Source organism: Amphiura filiformis, chromosome 2, assembly GCF_039555335.1.
Source record: "Amphiura filiformis chromosome 2, Afil_fr2py, whole genome shotgun sequence".
Classification (NCBI taxonomy): domain Eukaryota; kingdom Metazoa; phylum Echinodermata; class Ophiuroidea; order Amphilepidida; family Amphiuridae; genus Amphiura; species Amphiura filiformis.
The window spans coordinates 11,054,382-11,072,270 of record NC_092629.1 but is presented as its reverse complement, the minus strand read 5'-3'; the positions used below and the strand labels follow the sequence as shown (position 1 = coordinate 11,072,270).

General features: G+C 37.0%; 2 protein-coding genes across 2 annotated transcripts in view; one reads left to right on the top strand and one right to left on the bottom strand.

Annotated features, from left to right (window-relative positions):
- The window catches only part of LOC140145874 (transcription elongation factor 1 homolog), a 60,570-nt gene that overhangs the window by 22,043 nt on the left and 20,638 nt on the right, over window positions 1–17,889 (top strand). The gene's annotated exons all lie outside the window — the stretch shown is intronic.
- LOC140138162 (uncharacterized) lies at window positions 164–17,196 on the bottom strand. Its single transcript, XM_072160096.1, is given in 5 exon segments — window positions 164–2,544; window positions 2,547–2,657; window positions 5,026–5,195; window positions 16,152–16,276; window positions 16,278–17,196. Coding segments are annotated over 5 exon segments (1,431 nt in total). The 5' UTR covers window positions 17,148–17,196; the 3' UTR covers window positions 164–2,389.

The following is a 17,889-nucleotide window of genomic DNA, read 5'->3' as shown; positions in this document are numbered from 1 at the left end:
TATCTATGATGTACCGTTAACGTTCTTGAGTTGTAGACGAGAAGGTTAAAGGGCACGTTTTTGGCTCTATGGTGTCAAAAACACCAGTGCTCGATTTTGCCAAAAGAGGTGTCAAAATGTTCGTTCTGATATGATTACAATATCTCAGGTGTTTTTACCTGGGTAACACAACAAAGTAGGTCATGGTCTATATGCCTCAATGGTATGCCGCCTACTTGACCGATTTTGCTGTGTCACCTAGGTAACGATGGTGCAATCCTATCCTTATTCTGAATTGTTTTATCAAAACAAACAATTTGACATCTCTTTTGGCAAAATCGGAGCACTTTGATGTTTTGAGCCCCAGAGCGTGACCTTTGACATTTTTGGTCATAACTCAAGAACGGTACGTCATAGATAGGTCAAACTTTACATTTCTCTGCATCCTTGTGACTAGAAGAATACACTGTAATGGTTTTTAACACAATTTGAGCAACGTGCTACTCAGGTTCAATTGCTATCAGGCATTTTTTTGTGTAGCAACACCCCATCTGAGGGCATCAGGCTCACACGCTACTCTAGAGTGTATGCAATAAACCAACCGGGACGGTATAACAATTGAAATGGCTGCCATGCTGGAGGACAGTTCTAAGATAACTTAAGATGACAGATGGACAGGTCTCTATCCCGGGTCTCTATACCGATTCCACAACCATTCATACCTATCACACGTTTTATTGCATTACCCCGGTATCATGCGAATTGCCCCGTGGTACCTAAGCCTCGTATCCATAGGCTGTTCCCTTGTGGCGTGTGCCCTTGTTCCGTGTTCACTTTTTCCCATGTGACCTGCCACACAGACAACGAACCTTTGTTTTGCTTAGCGGCCACTAAGCAAAACAAAGGTTCGTTGTCTGTGTGGCAGGTCACATGGGAAAAAGTGAACACGGAACAAGGGCACACCCTATGGATACGAGGCCTTATGGAGGACAGCATTTTATTTAAATGAGGATGACTCTGTTATGAGTGACGTCGTATACATACATGGCCAGCAGGCTGGCACATTATTAACAGGATTGTCACCGATTGAGACCACTGACTTTTTGCCCTCACCAATAGAGGTTATCCACTTCACTCATGTGTGACTTCTAACAAAAGACGCTGATTCCCGTAGTATTCCTCATTCAAAGGAATTCAATACACGACCTCGGAGTTACCTGTATGACTTTGGCGGGCTATTTTGAAACAGTCATGGTTACACATGCAGGTACTTCTTTTGAAAGTCCTAAACAAGGAATAGCAGTCGTTGTTAGGATATGCAGCTTATAGAACACGGATAACCTCTATATGGTATGTTGTGCGTGAAATTATTGAATGGCTCCAAACAAAGGATTTAAACCGGTGCCCTTCGCCGTAATCATGGCGCAGTGTAGTCCATTCAATCAAATGTTGTCATCAACCTATTTGATCGTAGTGCATTTGATATGTGTGAGAGGAACTTTCGCGATAGATTGCAATCATGCTTTTTTCCTGTTCGTGGTATTGATTCTTTTGTAGGCCTACTCCATGCTTTTGCATGTCTTCTGTGGGACGATTTTAATTTCAATTTTGACGTATAGGCCTATACCTATACAGAGTTGGTGGATTTTTGTTTTGTTTTTACTCATCAGTGAGGTGAAATTTTTTCCCTCACCAATATGGCGGCCAATTTCACTTTTTGGTCGCAGCCTGCTATCCATGTATAGAGGTCAGTGGCGAAATAGTGAAACCACTTGGCCGCCATGTTGGGGAGGTAAAAAAAATCACCTCACTGATGGCTAAAAATATCCCCCATCCAACTCTATATAAAGGTATACTTACTTAAAAATTGAAATTAAAATTAAAATTGAACAAAAAGTCGCTGCCGAAAGTGCTGTAAAAATAGTTCAATTCGTTTTCCATGCAGAAGACATGCAAATGCATGGAGTACAATACCAATTAACGGATGATTGGTATTGTTCTCACTGACCTCTGCCATATTGGGGAGGGCAAAAATCAATAGTCAGTGGTTTCAAGCGGCGACAGGTGAAACAATTTTTGTATATATCGCCCTGCACTACAAGCAGGTTACACTCATCACCTGTGTATGTCTGTAATCCTAGTCCTATTTAGACTGGGTTTAACTATTTTGTGCATACGGATCTTAATGCTTAATATAAGTAAAAGTTAATGGCAAAGTTGTATGTTATATTCGATAAATTGAGCAAGCAATATTGTGCAACTTATAGTCTGTGAAGTTCTAGGGAAACATGCACATATGTGTTTCTTAAACACACTTTGGTGACATCTTCGAAGGCACCATGGAAGCCACGTGCATGAAACAACTGATATCTTACTGATCAGGTCAACTAACTCATTGAGTGAATTACAGTTACATATATGTTCCAGGTCCTGTCAGGTACGATACTGCTCTCCAATACTCGTCAATATTCCTCCGCCCCTGTCGGTAGTCTCCTTTCAGTCTTCTAATTCTAGCTTCCAATCTTCTCCACTTTCGTCGTCTTCTGGGTGGGTCATCTCCCTCTCCGCCGCTCTAATAGACAATTCAGACCTGCGACCCTCGTCCTTCATTTTCCTGATGCATGTCCAAATGGATGGATGACGTCTTCCGATCAACATGTTCCACCTTGCGTGAAAGGCTGTATAAATTATATAAAAGGAAATTATAGTTTTAGGATAGTGATTATACTGATTATTAGATGCTACTGTTGATTATAGCAAATAATAACTTAAATGCTATCTACTGATGATAGCAATAATCTCGATACTATCTTCTGATGATAGCAATTAATAACACAGACGCCATCTAATGATGATAGTCATCTACTGCGGCGTAACTTTGGGCAGGGTGCCCGGGGCGAAAGTAGATCGGGTGCCCCTGACCATAGATTTTAATCTATGCCCTGACCAAGGGTGTGCATGGTGCAGAGCAAATCAAGTTTGGTATTGAAAGTCATATATACCTACCGAATGACTTTCAAGTTTCAGATAAAATTTATTTAATAGCTGCAGTGACGTAGCTAGGGGTTGTGGTGCCCGGGAGCAAGAATACAAAATACAATTGCTGCGGGCGCACGAAATTGTGCAGAAATACCACTAATTTGGTATAAGCAAGTAGAATTATATTTCAAATGACAATTTATGTTGTAATGCGCGCGAAGCGCCCGAAAATTTTGTGTTGAAGGGGGCACCCTAATGAAGAGTAATAATGATTGATTCAACAGAATTCAATGGGACTCAATGGGTGTTGTCGATTTTGCTATGTTACTAATGTAACGAAACATCTTACATGGCGCACAGTAGGCCTATTATTTTTCTGATTTCATGTAATATATCATGAAGACCAATAATTTGGGACCATTATCAACAAAATCGGAGCATTTTTCAAATTTGCTCCATGTGGTGCCAAAATTAGACTTGTGACGTCACGATGATACATTTTTGTAGGAGAGACCGGGGTAAAGTGAACCACGGGGCACTACGAAACACACCATTAACTTCTTCCCCTTAATTGCGCATATTATTATATCAAACTATACATTTTCTGAATCCTTATGACTAGAGAAATACATTGGTTGTATTTTTTAACCAAGTCCGAGCAATTTTGAACTTGACCTCGGTCGGTGTAACGTTCAATGACATTTTGCTACCAAATAGGCCTAGGCTGCGATCACATAGAAGTATACGGTATACGGTATTCGCTATTTGCTATACGAAATATAGGAGTGTGTGAACTCAGCCTGATCGAATGAGCGTATTTCGTATAGCAAATACCGTATACATGATCGCAGCCTAATGGCGCTGTTGAAATGCCTATAGCCTGCAATGATCAGCGCTAAAATATACTGTATCTCTGGCAAATGCAGCAAATTTAACTTGATTTGCACGATTGTTACGGTAATATATTGGACTATTATAGCAAGAAGGCCTAACAATTCACATGCTATTTAGCCTACTTCATTTATTTAGGCTAGCCTATCAGATTGCGATCCTTAAAAAGTTCGAAACTTCACTAAATATCATGTGGAATATGATTCCATTGTGATACAATATAGCACTTGTTCAGTGCCTGTATGGGACCATGACAACCCCTCTCTGACATTACAAAATCCACCAGTCCGGCGCAAGCGCCTCGTTGGCCGCTTTGCGGCCATGCGCGCGCACCCACGAGGAACTAGAACTAGTTCTATACGACAATAGCGAGGTTTTGCTAACGTTTTTCGATTTTACGTGTAGGCCTACGTGTCAAAAAGAGCTAAAAAGGCGTGTAATGACTTGTGCATTTTTTTATTGAGTGACTTTCAACAAAAAGTGAAATGTTTCCAGAGAATGGTTCAAAACTGCATTTAATATTTGAATTCGCAAACATTATTTTATTTCGACCTGGACATCATGAATTTCATTTTATACGTATAAACGTGTAGTAAAACCTCATTAATGGGCTATTCCAGATGTATTCCCCCCCCATGGAAGACATTTAAAAAAAATACAATTCCAGCTGGAATTGAGATGTGTCTAGAATTCCAGCAGTCATTTTTAACACAGATTCCGGCTGGAGGGTATGGAAGACATTGAGATTAGGTGAAATTCCGGCTGCTAAAAAAAAAAAAAAAAACAAGAGTGGGGATTGTGAAAGGCCATGATGTGCCTATGGAAGACATTCATATTTCTTAATATTCCGGCTGGAAAATGGTCAAAAATGCTCCAATTCCGGCAGGATCTTCACTTATGATCGCCATCTCGATTAACCTATGAATGACATTTACAATTTACTTGAATTCTGACTGGAAACTGAAAAAATGTTCTAATTCCAGCTGGAACCCTATGGAAGACATTTACTTGAATTCCGGCTGGCCATATTACCACAATTCCGGCAGGGTCTTCCATGGGGTTTTCCTGACATGTGAATTCCGGCTGTCAATTTAGCCCCGAATTCGGAAGTGTCTTCCATAGGGGGTGCGGAATACATCTGAATAGCCCAATATTAGTACGAGTACGGATACATACACTCCACATGATTGTTGGTCCGAGTCGTCATTGTACGGCCGAATACATTCCACATTCTTGGAGGAAACACATTCGATACTATGTATGTTGTGTTGACATAAAGAAGGAATTGTTGCAATGGTGGGTAGCGGCGAATGAGACGTTGGGTCGAAATGCTCTGGCGATGGTTCCTGTTAAAAATTAAGAAATATACATGTTAATCACTAAACAAGAATTGAATAATTTTCATGATCCACAACCCAGCAAACACAAAACGTTTTCGACATCATTCGCAAAAGGTTATAAAAGGTTGTCAGAAAACGTTTAAATGTCGGGTTAAAGGGTACATTAGTGATATAAAACGTTTTCATAACATTAAATAACATTTGTTGGTAATTTACTGCACAGAACACAAATGTTTTACAGAAAACATTTAAATGTCGGGTTATATAAAGGGTATAAAAACGTTTTAATAACATTCCAAAAACATTTTTGAAAACTTGGTACAAATCATTCTGAGCAGAATGTTATTTTGGGGTTGAAAAAATATTTTGGAAAAAATGTTTGCCCAAAATATTTACGTTTTTAAAATGTTTTCACGACCTTTATATAACCCGACATTTAAATGTTATTGAAACGTTTTGTAAAAAACATTTTAAGAACATTTCTGTGTTTGCTGGGTGCAAATATTTTAACATATAATGTTATTTAAGTGTTGACAAAATATAACTTATTTAAAACGTTTTAAAAAAGTTTTTGTGTTTGTTGGGAATCTACACAATCCCTTTTCTAGAAAAAATCATTTCATTCGGACTAAAATTTTACAAGACATGGTATCCCGAATAGATGTACAGATTTTGCGTTTTGTCCACGGTTCCAAACTGAAGTTTTAAGCTTATAAATGTCCTTTTAAAATCATGAGTGGCGTAACTAGTGGGGGGGCAAACTGGGAAGAAGAGCAAAGGGAAAAGGGGGAGGAGAGAAAAAGGAAAGAAAGAGGGAAGAAGAGACAGGGGAATGGAGAAGAAAATAAGGAAAAAGGAAAGAATAGGAAAGGGAAGGAATATAGGAAAAAGGAAAGAAAAAGAGGGAAGAAGAGAAAGGGGAAGAAGAAAAGAAAAAGATGGAAGAATTTTAGTAGAGCTTCAAACAAATCTATACTACTACTTCCATTGTGAAACAACCTTACACACCAACCGCGTATGCCGAAAACCGCGCAACCCGAGAACCGCTCTAGTTTAATTATAAGATTGAAACATGGGGAAAATTACTCATTAGAACTGAGACGAATATTCGTCTCAGAATTAGAATACATAAATTTAAATCAAACTTCTTACAAGTCATGTCACAGTGTGTGAAAACACCCTAAACTGACATGTTTGTAAGAAATAGACCTACCATGTACAAAATTTATAAATAAATAAATGTATATTAAAAGGGCATTTCGTAATTCACAGCCTCATCCCCCCCACTTTTTTCAAAAAAAGTTGAGATTTTTATACCACTGGATACCTCTGGCTACATAATGTTTAGGCCGTATAAAATTAATATTTTGGTTCTCGTCCAGAGGATTTTCATGAATTGATGAGGGAGGAGGTTTTTTTTGTTTCTTTTTTTCAGTGTAAAATCAGCATTGTCTGTAGTTTTCGGTCTTTTCCAACAGTGCTCGAGGAAACGATGAGGCACTTTTTTTTTTTTTTTTTTGAGATTTTGAGGGATAAACCCCCTAGAGTACCCTTAAAGACTTGGAAGTGGTCCTTGTTCTCTAATAAACTTATTTATATGGCGTGATTGGGGCTCGAGCAAACTGGCATATGAAAATATTGAGAGAGAAAAATCAGGACTCAGCGGGTATTGAACCCCGGTCGCTGGATTACCGGTTCATAAATCATTCCAAAGTCTAACTAAAATAATTGAAAAATCTAAAAAAAAAAAAAAAAAAAAAAATCGTTCTGATATAAATGTATACTGCATAAATGGAGGAAGTGGGGGGGGGGTTGTATGTCTAAAAAAGTGCCCCGCACTATTCCCCCCCACGCACACACAAAGTATTTCTGAACACTCCCTAAGCCTAGTTAGAAAGTTTGCTCAAGCCAATCATAAAGTGCTTTCTGTGCTTGCTTTATTCATTAAAGTTAGACCCTGGAAAATATAATATAATCCAGGGTCTATGCTTTATTGCTCGCGCCGGGAGGCGCGAGTATACTTCTGAACGGAACGTGGAGAATAGCTGAGAATTGAAGAAAAGCCTGTATACTTCTGAACGGAACGTGGAGAATAGCTGAGAATTGAAGATAAAAATTCCTTTAAAAGGAATAGGGCGGGCAAATGAAAAATTGTCAAGAGAAATGAAAGAATGAGTAAGTCAAGTTCACAATTAAAACAGGAAAATATGACACAACATCGATTTCCAATGGGGAATAACACAAAACGTATAAACAAAGTTAAAAGAGTTTTTAACTTTATACGTTTTTACTCGTTTGTCATTCCCTCATTGGAGGTTGTGTCATATTTTCCTTGATTTTAATCTTATCTATTGCTTATCCTTTGTTCTCTGCTGGTCAGTTGGAACAGATTTTCCCTGTTTTTATATTAACCCTTCACATCATCATAACAGAAGACGTTTTATGTTAACATTCTATATAAAACATTGTTATAAAACTTTTGTAGATAATAGTTATTTAAAACATTTTCGTAATCATTTTTTTTTTAATCATCAGATAGAAAGACTTCTGCTCATCTTGCGGGTGAGATAACAGGGCTGGGGTATCTTTCCATATCAAAGTTTAAAAATCTGTCATATCAATTTCCTCAATATGTTGTTTTGATACAACTTATGAGGTGAAAAGTTTGATTTTACAATATTTCGATATTATTTTTTAACTTTGTAACTTTATTATGATTAACATAACTGTATTTCAAAGCGTCAAACTATATCATTATTTTGTCCCAACAAAAATAATCCAGGGAATAAAATATTCATTCATATGTTTATTTATTTTATTCAACCTGGGCCATTTCTACTGGTGCACATGCATTCTAATAATTTGTCTATAATACCTTATACAAGCATCGGCAAGCACTATTTGTCACAAGATTTAAAACGTAAATAGCCTTTGTACACACTGAACACAATGCACATACAAGCTGTATTTAAGTACATGCCGAAGCTATTAGTATAAAATGATATATATGACCTTCACGATGCTATTAATTTAGCCCAAAGATTATAGGAAAACTAGCAAAACTGGTGAACTGGTACTGTTCAAATAAAAACATCTGCAAATCTTGCTGCAATTTCCAAATAGTATTTCTATTACTTAAATAATTATTTTTGTTATTTCTTTTAATACAAACACATTACTGCCTATGACGACTTTATCGTATTACTTACATATCAAAATCAAGTAATAATTACAAAACTCGTCGTAAACTATCACCTCTGTGGGTGTTTGGGATATAACCGGCACGAATATTTTCTCAACACTGCGGCATGTGAGAAAGTAGGTCAATAGTCAGAGAATTTTGACCTATGTCTGATGTGCTCTCATGTCCCACAAAAAATACTGTCGAAACGCTCATTCCAGATCCCTTAAGACCTTTGCTCAAGCCAATCGATAAGTGTCTGCTTATCACAATGCAATGACCAATTACCAGGAAATAAAAAAATCAATATCTGCAAACTTGGTTGCAGCAACTGGGTCGTAGGGTAAAGTGGGGCATTAGGGACCACCATTTTTTAGTTTTCATCATACCTGGCTTTTATTTAATACTTTTTTTCTGTTTTTAATGGTTTCACTTGATAGACCAGTTATTCAGCTAAGTGCTGCAGGAAAAAAAAATGTGCCAAAAATGCATTCATTTTCAAACACCATGCATTTATTTACAGTGATGTCAAGTGGTCCTTATTGCCCCGATGCTGGGGCATTAGGTATCACCATGGACGTACTAAATTTTTTGTTGACCATTTTCGGATTTTTAATAGCTTTTAAAGTTTCTTTTTACAAGTCTTATATCAGTATGGTGTTTATTTAATGTAGGGAACAACTGACATATGCAGTCCTTGTCTTTCCAGTCCTCTTCCGAACCCACAACGGCCCTATGCAAAATGCCAGAAAAGTAATTTACAAAACGTGCACCGTAGTCATGGTAGTCAACCACTACCAATATGATGAGTGATGACCAATGTCCTCCAGTCCACAATCAGGACATCTTTTATCAGGATCATCTTCATTGTCCACTTTTTGCTTCTTTTACTAGCTTGGTTTTAGTGTTCTTGTTATTTTTGTTGGTTGGTTGACATTGAGGACCACTTCTAACATCACTATCTTAGTATGATTTGACCCTAAAATGTCATAGTTGGGTGATTCAACTTACTACAAACCCATTATGACATAAAATAAGCACAGGCTTTAACAGTTGTTGTTGGACAACCGATACATACATGGGAAATCACCGATATTTCACTGAAAACGTAGTATGGGGGCACTAGGGACCACGAGATGTTCTTTTAAGATAACATTGCAAAATTTTCTTTAAAAGTATGCCTACATTTAGGGTCTATTTTCTGTTCATTGAAACCCAATGGGGTTCTTTGTAGAACCAAAAAAGGTTCTGTAGCCAAGAAAAGGGTTCTTTGTAGAACCTTAAGCTTGAAGAACCTTTAAGGAATCTTAAAGAAAGAACCCTCAAAGGGTTCTTAGTAGAACAGAAAAAAAGGGGTTTTTTATCCAAAAAATGATTTTTTAGTACCAAAAAGGGTTAACACCACGTTTTACTTTTCTTAACTTTGTGATGAGTCCCTGAATGAATGAATTAGAATGTCCCCAGGCCTATTTAAATCTTTAAGGTTCTTTATACATGTAGAACCTTTTAAGGTTCTTTTTAGAACCTTATTACTGCTTAGGGTTCTACATACAGGACAAAAAAAGGTTCTAAGTAGCACCTTTTTTTTCTGAGAGTGTATAAACCACCCTTGCAAGGCATATTGAAATAATGGTCAGGATTTATTGGGTGGTACATAAATATAGTGTCCCTCTTTGCCCTATACGTTGAAGTCAATGTTCAATAAATGCCAAATGTTGCTAGCAGTGAAGGGGCTAAATACAACATGCAATTAAATGCCACTATTAAAGTGTATATAATGCCACGCGTAGATCTTAATGCGACAGACAGATTAATATAAACGACTGGTTGGAGATCTTGATACGGGCGAGGAAGAGCGAGGTTTTATATTAAATAAAAATTCCCTTTAAAAGGGAAAGCCAGCTTCAATGTAGAAGAGGTCTTGTAATTAGTTTGGGTGGAAGGCATTTTTAGGATCACGCTTTTTTAGGATCCATAATGTTTCATGACAGTCCACCAAACCATCAATGATGAGAACGTGCACACAGAAACAGCAAACTTTTTGTCTTTTACTCAGAGGTGTAAGTCTTCCGGAAATTCCCGGAATGACTGATTACAAGAATGACTGAAAGACTGATTACTCACTCCAATCTTATCTTACCCTGTATTCTCTGACTATTGACCTACTTTTTCACATGCCGCAGTTTTGAGAAAATATTCTTGCCGGTTATATCCCAAACACCCACAGAGGTGATAGTTTACGGCGAGTTTTGTAATTATTACTTGATTTTGATATGTAAGTAATACGATAAAGTCGTCATAGGCAGTAATGTGTTTGTATTAAAAGAAATAACAAAAATAATTATTTAAGTAATATAAATACTATTTGGAAATTGCAGCAAGATTTGCAGATGTTTTTATTTGAACAGTACCAGTTTACCAGTTTTGCTAGTTTTCCTAATCTTTGGGCTAAATTAATAGCATCGTGAAGGTCATATATATCATTTTATACTGACAGCTTCGGCGTGTACTTTTAGAAATACGGCTTGTATGTGCATTGTGTTCAGTGTGTACATAGGCTATTTACTTTTCAAATCTTGTGACAAATAGTGCTTGGTGATGCTTGTATAAGGTATTATAGACAAATTATTAGAATGCATGTGCACTGGCCCAGGTTGAATAAAATAAATAAACATATGAATGAATAATTTATTCCCTGGATTATTTTTGTTGGGACAAAATAATGATATAGTTTGACGCTTTGAAATACAGTTACGTTAATCATAATAAAGTTACAAAGTTAAAAAATAATATCGAAATATTGTAAAATCAAACATTTCCCCTCATAAGTTGCAATACAACATATTGAGGAAATTGATATGACAGATTTTAAACTTTGATATGGAAAGATACCCCAGCCCTGTTGTCTCACCAGAGAAGATGAGCAGAAGTCTTTCTATCTGATGATAAAAAAAAACTCTAGGTATGATTACGAAAATGTTTTAAATAACTATTATCTACAAAAGTTTTATAACCATGTTTTATATAAAATGTTAACATAAAACGTCTTGTGTTATGATGTGAAGGGTTAATATAAAAACAGGGAAAGTCTGTTCCAACTGACCAGCAGAGAACAAAGGATAAGAAATAGATCAGAATAAAATCAGGGAAAATATGACACAACCTCTAATGGGGGAATAACAAACGTATAAACGTATAAAGTTAAAAACTCTTTTAACTTTGTTTATACGTTTGTGTTATTCCCTATTGGAAATCGATGTTGTGTCATATTTTCCCTGTTTTTAATTGTGAACTTGACTTACTCATTCTTTCATTTCTCTTGACAATTTTTCATTTGCCCACCCTATTCCTTTTAAAGGAATTTTTATTAGCTTTTTAAATGTGTTGATTGTTAGTCCGATACTACATACATACATACACTGGGCTGTTATATTGCGCCATTTCATTTAGACCACAGCGCATAATAATACAACAACAACATAATATTTACAAGCAAAAACAATTATCAACAATCTGAGTGAAAAATTTACTATTGAAAGCAATGTGTTTTGAGACCTTTTTTAAAACTGTGTAATGAGCTGGAAGTTCGGTTTATACTGATGGGTAATTTATTCCATAAACCTGGTGCTGCGAGCGAAAAACATTTATCAGCGGCAGAGTTGAGAGATTTGTGAGAAAATGTGGGCTCTGTGAGACGGCGAAGCTATGAAAATGGAATCTTACCTACTCCATTCCATAGTCTGCATTGTGTGTTTCTCATCAATCATTTTGTTGAATACTAGTACCATAATAATTATTTAATAATCAACATGATAAAATATAAAAAATTGGATTATTATTTATTGATAAAATAATATAATACAATAGGCCTAATTCATTTGTTTATCTACCTATTTATAATACATGTCAAATGGGGTATATTGTTCAATAGGCCTACATGTATGAATAGATAGACCCTGAAATAGCATCGCATTTTTCCCATTGAAAAGACAAAACTGATGTTTAAGATATCCATTATTTCATTCATGACATTTTGAGTCATTTTTATCCATAAAACGATACAGGATGGGATATTTTTTTACTTTGACTTTTATATCCATCAAGGTTTTAAAAAGGTTTTAATTCTGTTATCAATACACTCACATCTCATGCTGTGTTGGTCTACAGGATGTCTGCAAATGTAAATCTAAGAACGTCTGTTAACAAGGATACCATAATTTTCTTTCGTTGATATGCTGTGGTAACTATTATAGGCCTGGCATATAACTTTTAATGTCATATTTCCTTCAAACCATAACTTTTGAAATTCTCACTCGTTTTCATTCGTTGAAACGGCAAAACATACTTTCTTTTTCTTACAAATCAAATAGTAAGCCTTACATTATATTTTCACCATGAGGTCCGCAAAGTAATTCAAACCAATGCTAGTAGGACCCCTACCCTGTAATCTCTTTAGCAAACAAAGACGATCTCCGAATTAAATAGCCAGCTCTTAGCTGGCGAAAATAATATTTTCCAAAAACATGATTTTTCACTAATTGCATTAATCATGTTGATTTAGCGTTTTCAACTCGGTAGACTTCATTTACACTTTATTTAGTATTACAGGTAATTACAATTTTGGATACGTGTTGCTAACGCTTTACAGAAATAATGTATGTAAAATGGAAATAACTGGTTCCTGATTTTTTTTTCTTTTAAAGTTTTATGATTTCATGAACTTGGTGATTTTCAGTGCTCCACGCCTATGAAAAAACGAACTGTTAAAATGCTTCCATTTTCGATGTTAAACGTTTTCGTCTCATATCAACTCGACCATATTAAAGAGATGGCACGTGATAAATTTTATTTAAAACACATGTTGCCTGAAAACCATTTAATGGGCATAATTAGGCCTACATGTACTTTATGTGCAAAATGTTATTAGTAAATAGAAAATAAAACTTTTTGGAAATTAAAGACTTTTTTTTCATGCCTGACGTGTTTGAAAACCTTTAAACGCGAGCTGTAAGGTACAGGACCTAATTGTGTTCATATCACTTGCGCTGTTGTCAACAAATCTATTAAATCATGATAAAGCTTAAGAAAACGCTTGCGCATGTCATATTTAGCGGTTGGCAAACATGAATTTCAAAAACTTTTTAAAAAGGGGTCTAAATCCGCCGGAGCAAGCTCTGATAAAATAAAGTTCAAATCAATTTAGACCAAAAGTGGAATTAGGTCATGCACACCCCCTATTATATACAGTATATAAGCAAAATAATTAAGGTACCAGTTATGTTCACCCCTGTACATGTATATCCTAAACAGACAGATATGTCATAATTGGAACCAGCAGGCAATAGCTCTGCATCTTTTACTCAAGAAATAAACACACGACGATCCAAAACTCAAGGAAGATGCCGATTTAAAAGTTGTAGTTTGCTCCATTCCCGGGGCGTAATTTCTTTCTGCAACCATAAGGGGCCGCAATATATCACTAACCGCATAGTCCGAGGCAAGGTTCATTATTGTCAGGTTAGGGTTAGGGGTTAGGGTTAGGGTTAGGGTTAGGGTTTAGGGTTTAGGGTTAGGGGTTAGGGTTAGGGTAAGGGTTAGGGTTAGGGTTAGGGATTAGGGTTAGGGTTAGGGTTAGGATTATATTCGTATTTATTATACTAGTAATAGTATATTGTGTGTATGCAGTTTATTCCGTAATCAATAAGTATCATAAACAAACACCTTTCTGGCACAACGAATCATAGCACAGTCGTGTAGGCATTAGACTATGGATACAAAGGTTGTGGGTTCGAACCCCAGGTAAACCGTTATAGAATTTTAATTCTATCGATTTCTTTTTATGTTATTAAGTAAGAGGAAATAATAATGGTAATAAACTCGTGTTATATCTAGCCTCATAGGCCTATTAATTACATGTATGTACTATGTGTTATCGCATTGCGCCCATTATGGTTGCAGAAAGAAATAACGCTTCCGGGGCTCCATTGAATGCCCTATTGATTTGTACACAAAGCGTTCATGATCAAGAAAATGATCGCCGTGCTTCCATTGATTAGCACGTTGAAACCGGGGTTGAAACTAAATGATGTACTTTCATTGATTAGAACACAAAGGTGCAACTTCTGATTTAGTTTCTTCAAGCTTCTTCATTAGGTTTTAGATTACCGTATCTTCAATTCTCAACCAATTTCAACAAGTAAGGTCTTAAATCAGAGCATGAAGGTAGTAGAGAAGGAGTGAGCTCGCGTTAAGCTCATTACGTAAATCCTATTGTAAGCACAATAGAGACAGATATACCTTTGATCTAATGATCATTGCCGATAATTTCTGGAATGACTCCGTCTAATGGGGGGTTCATATTTAGTAACAAGTAAGTCACGTATGCGCAAAACATGTATTATGGATGCGCATAGGCCTACATTCACTTAGCTGTTGAACTTGAATATTCATATTTCATTTTATATATGACGTTTTTTACGAATAATATGTTGAAACATGTTGTTCCAGAATGTTTCTAAACAGTGTAGTATGGAATGGTGCAGTTCACACACATTTTAAGGGACGGGTAAAATTGTTTTTACCACTGTTTTAAAAATACTGAAGATCTTATTAAAACAAATTGCACATTGTTAAGTTGAGGAATTCTCCCATCAAACGAGAAGTATCTCAGTGTTGCCCGGTACTGCCCGAGTTGATCCGATTTTATTTGTTTACCCAAAACTTTAACAATTGTTCCTCCCCCGAGGTTTCAAAATAAACCGCGTCTTGAGCCCTCTTTTAAACTAGGCAATGAAAGAGTTGTAAAGCATAATGTGCATCATTCTCTGTTTAGAATGACTTATGCTGTTTCAGCATATTTATAGCGCACACAAGTGTGCGACCATGCATGTATACAACACAAAAGATTATAAGTGATAATCGTGTTACATAATCAAAACGTTGATCTGGAAACCTCAAAGGGCGGCAATTATGATTGTACAATAGAATGCGTGCGAGCTTTCTCCTTCTCTACTACCTCCATGATCAGAGCTAAAAAGAGTACAGGCATTGGCTGCCAGTTCTATAATCTTAATATAATAATAGTTATACGGAAACATTAGCCCTGCGCGCTGGACAGGGCCTGCAAATGTGCCTGCAGAATAATATCACTTTTCTCCGGTAATTTAGACCCCCTATTCTAGAATAAACATCTCAAACAAATTAACTAACCCCGCTCACATGGCTATTATTCAAAAAGGGGCTATTGAAAATGCGCTGGAAGCAGAACTTATTTCTGCGCATTTTGACACCTCATTTGATACGACAACCCAGAAAATAATAAAACACCGGTCAATTTAATGTAATGGTCCAGATTTGAAAGTTGCACTTATACATACAAATTTTTAAAATACAAAAACACTCGGATACCATCACACAGATTTCCTTCCATTTCACTGAATACAAACTCAATACAATTTACTGCAACTTTCAAATCTTGGCTTACATTGATTAAATGTACATGTACACTGTGACGTCAATATTTAGTCAATTGTTGCAAATGAGTGTCAAAATGTGCAGAAATACATTCTGCTTGCAACGCATTTTACAGATTTATAATACAATCACCCGTTTTTGATTAATGGTCACTATTTAAGGGGTGTTAGCGGGGGGGGGGTAGTTACTTTTTTTGAGACGTTTATATGTTATTTCTTGCAGCTACTAGTATGCATTTATATGACCATGATGACAAGAATGATAATTATAAATAAGAAACGTGATATAAAAAGTGAACTTTACAAAACGATTGCTGAACCAGATTGAGTGGCAGATATCCCAGGCTTAGGACCTTCCTCACGCACCTTTTAAGAGCTCGGTCATTGTGGTAAGCTTGCTGTAGACCCAGCGCCTGTATGTGTGCCCACAGCGCCTATACAAAAATGAAAATAACATCCTTGATGTCTTGAGGTTGGAAACTCTGCCGCAACCGCCTGTGTGAGGGCAACCTCGAAGTCTGTGATGACTTTCATCGGCGTGAGGCGTTGTCCTGTCTGTCTTCTTACCACAATCTTGAGGGACTGTAGCATGTACTCATATGATGCTCTCGTCTTGTCGGATAGCAGAGCCATCCCCAGTGGGATGACCCTGTCTTCGTAAAAGCCGTGTATTGTCACGATTTGGGCATATGGTGCCGGGGTAGATCTGAAAGTACCGTCGAAAAACAACGTTTCGCACTGCTGTAGTGCTGCTAGTTCTCTATGTGATGCGAACAGCGCAATTCCCCGCCGGTTATTCAGTCGCTGCAAACGCTGCGTTCCATTCCATGACTCTGCCCATGTCCCGGCGATTTGCACATCTGCAACCCTTCTTGGGATAGGGGGGCATTGTGCTGCCCTGCATCTGTGTAGCTGCGAACGAAGTGCATTGAAGGGCGGAATGTCTTGATTTGGCCATGCTGCAACAACATTGTCATAGGCCCTTTTAATGGGCTGTGATGGGTCCCTCATTATTTCTGTAAGCACACTGTTAATGAAGTACTGCCTTGTAATGGCTTCATCCTGGGGTGGGTGCGTATGTACGGGCATGCCGCGTAATATCATAATTGCTTGTGGTGGATTGGCATTGACATCCACCACGTTTGTAATCACTGAAGTCCTGCATGTTGTGATGCAGCATCTCCAATAGATGCGGTTATGTTGGTGATCAGTTTTATTTCGTTCAAATCTGTCATTGTTAAGGACAAGAAGTTTGCCATTTCGCCTATTGGCATCTATCAAATATGGTACCGCCTGAGCGGCCATGGTATAGGCCTATATGCTACCAGAGAAGATGAGAATCGCTGATGCTACGTACAGACTATAAAGTAGAATTTAACTCCGAGTTTGATATTAATCACAACAACAAAAAAGCGTGCGTTCGAAGAAAACAATTGTCGCGTGTTGCACTCAGCAAAATCTATCTGAAGAGTGAAGAATGGCAAAGTTACTCAGGCAAACAACAAGTTACAAAAATCGAGCAGTGACCACGCCTTCAAATTTCATGAAATGCCGCCTCTTGAATGACCACTGCATTGTTTAAGAATCGGCAATCATCGCATGAAGTGTCAAAGGCTAAGAACTTCATAAACATTCTTTTAAAGTTTACGTTAATAATTATATTGATGTCATAGTAGTAGATTCTTTATTGAGATAATCCCAGATTAAAACGATGAAGACAAGATGTCGCATGCGGTATTTCGATGTGCTATTGTTACACGCCTAACACCAATCTACTGGATTTCAACGTTATGTTCGTGTTAATTTGTCAATAATTTATCAATGGGAACATAATACCGAATAGAGTGCTAGACTTGAGTCCAGTCCTCGTTACGGAGTTTAGGGTTAGGATTTAGGGTTGGGGTAGGGCAGTCTTGTTATAAGACTAGTATAGAGTTTCTTTTATTATTATTTAAACTATGTTTATTTACCTCCAAATGTTGGCAAAATTTAAAATAATTATGACTATCTGTGATGTTGCGATATCGTCTATTTTCCTGTATGTTGC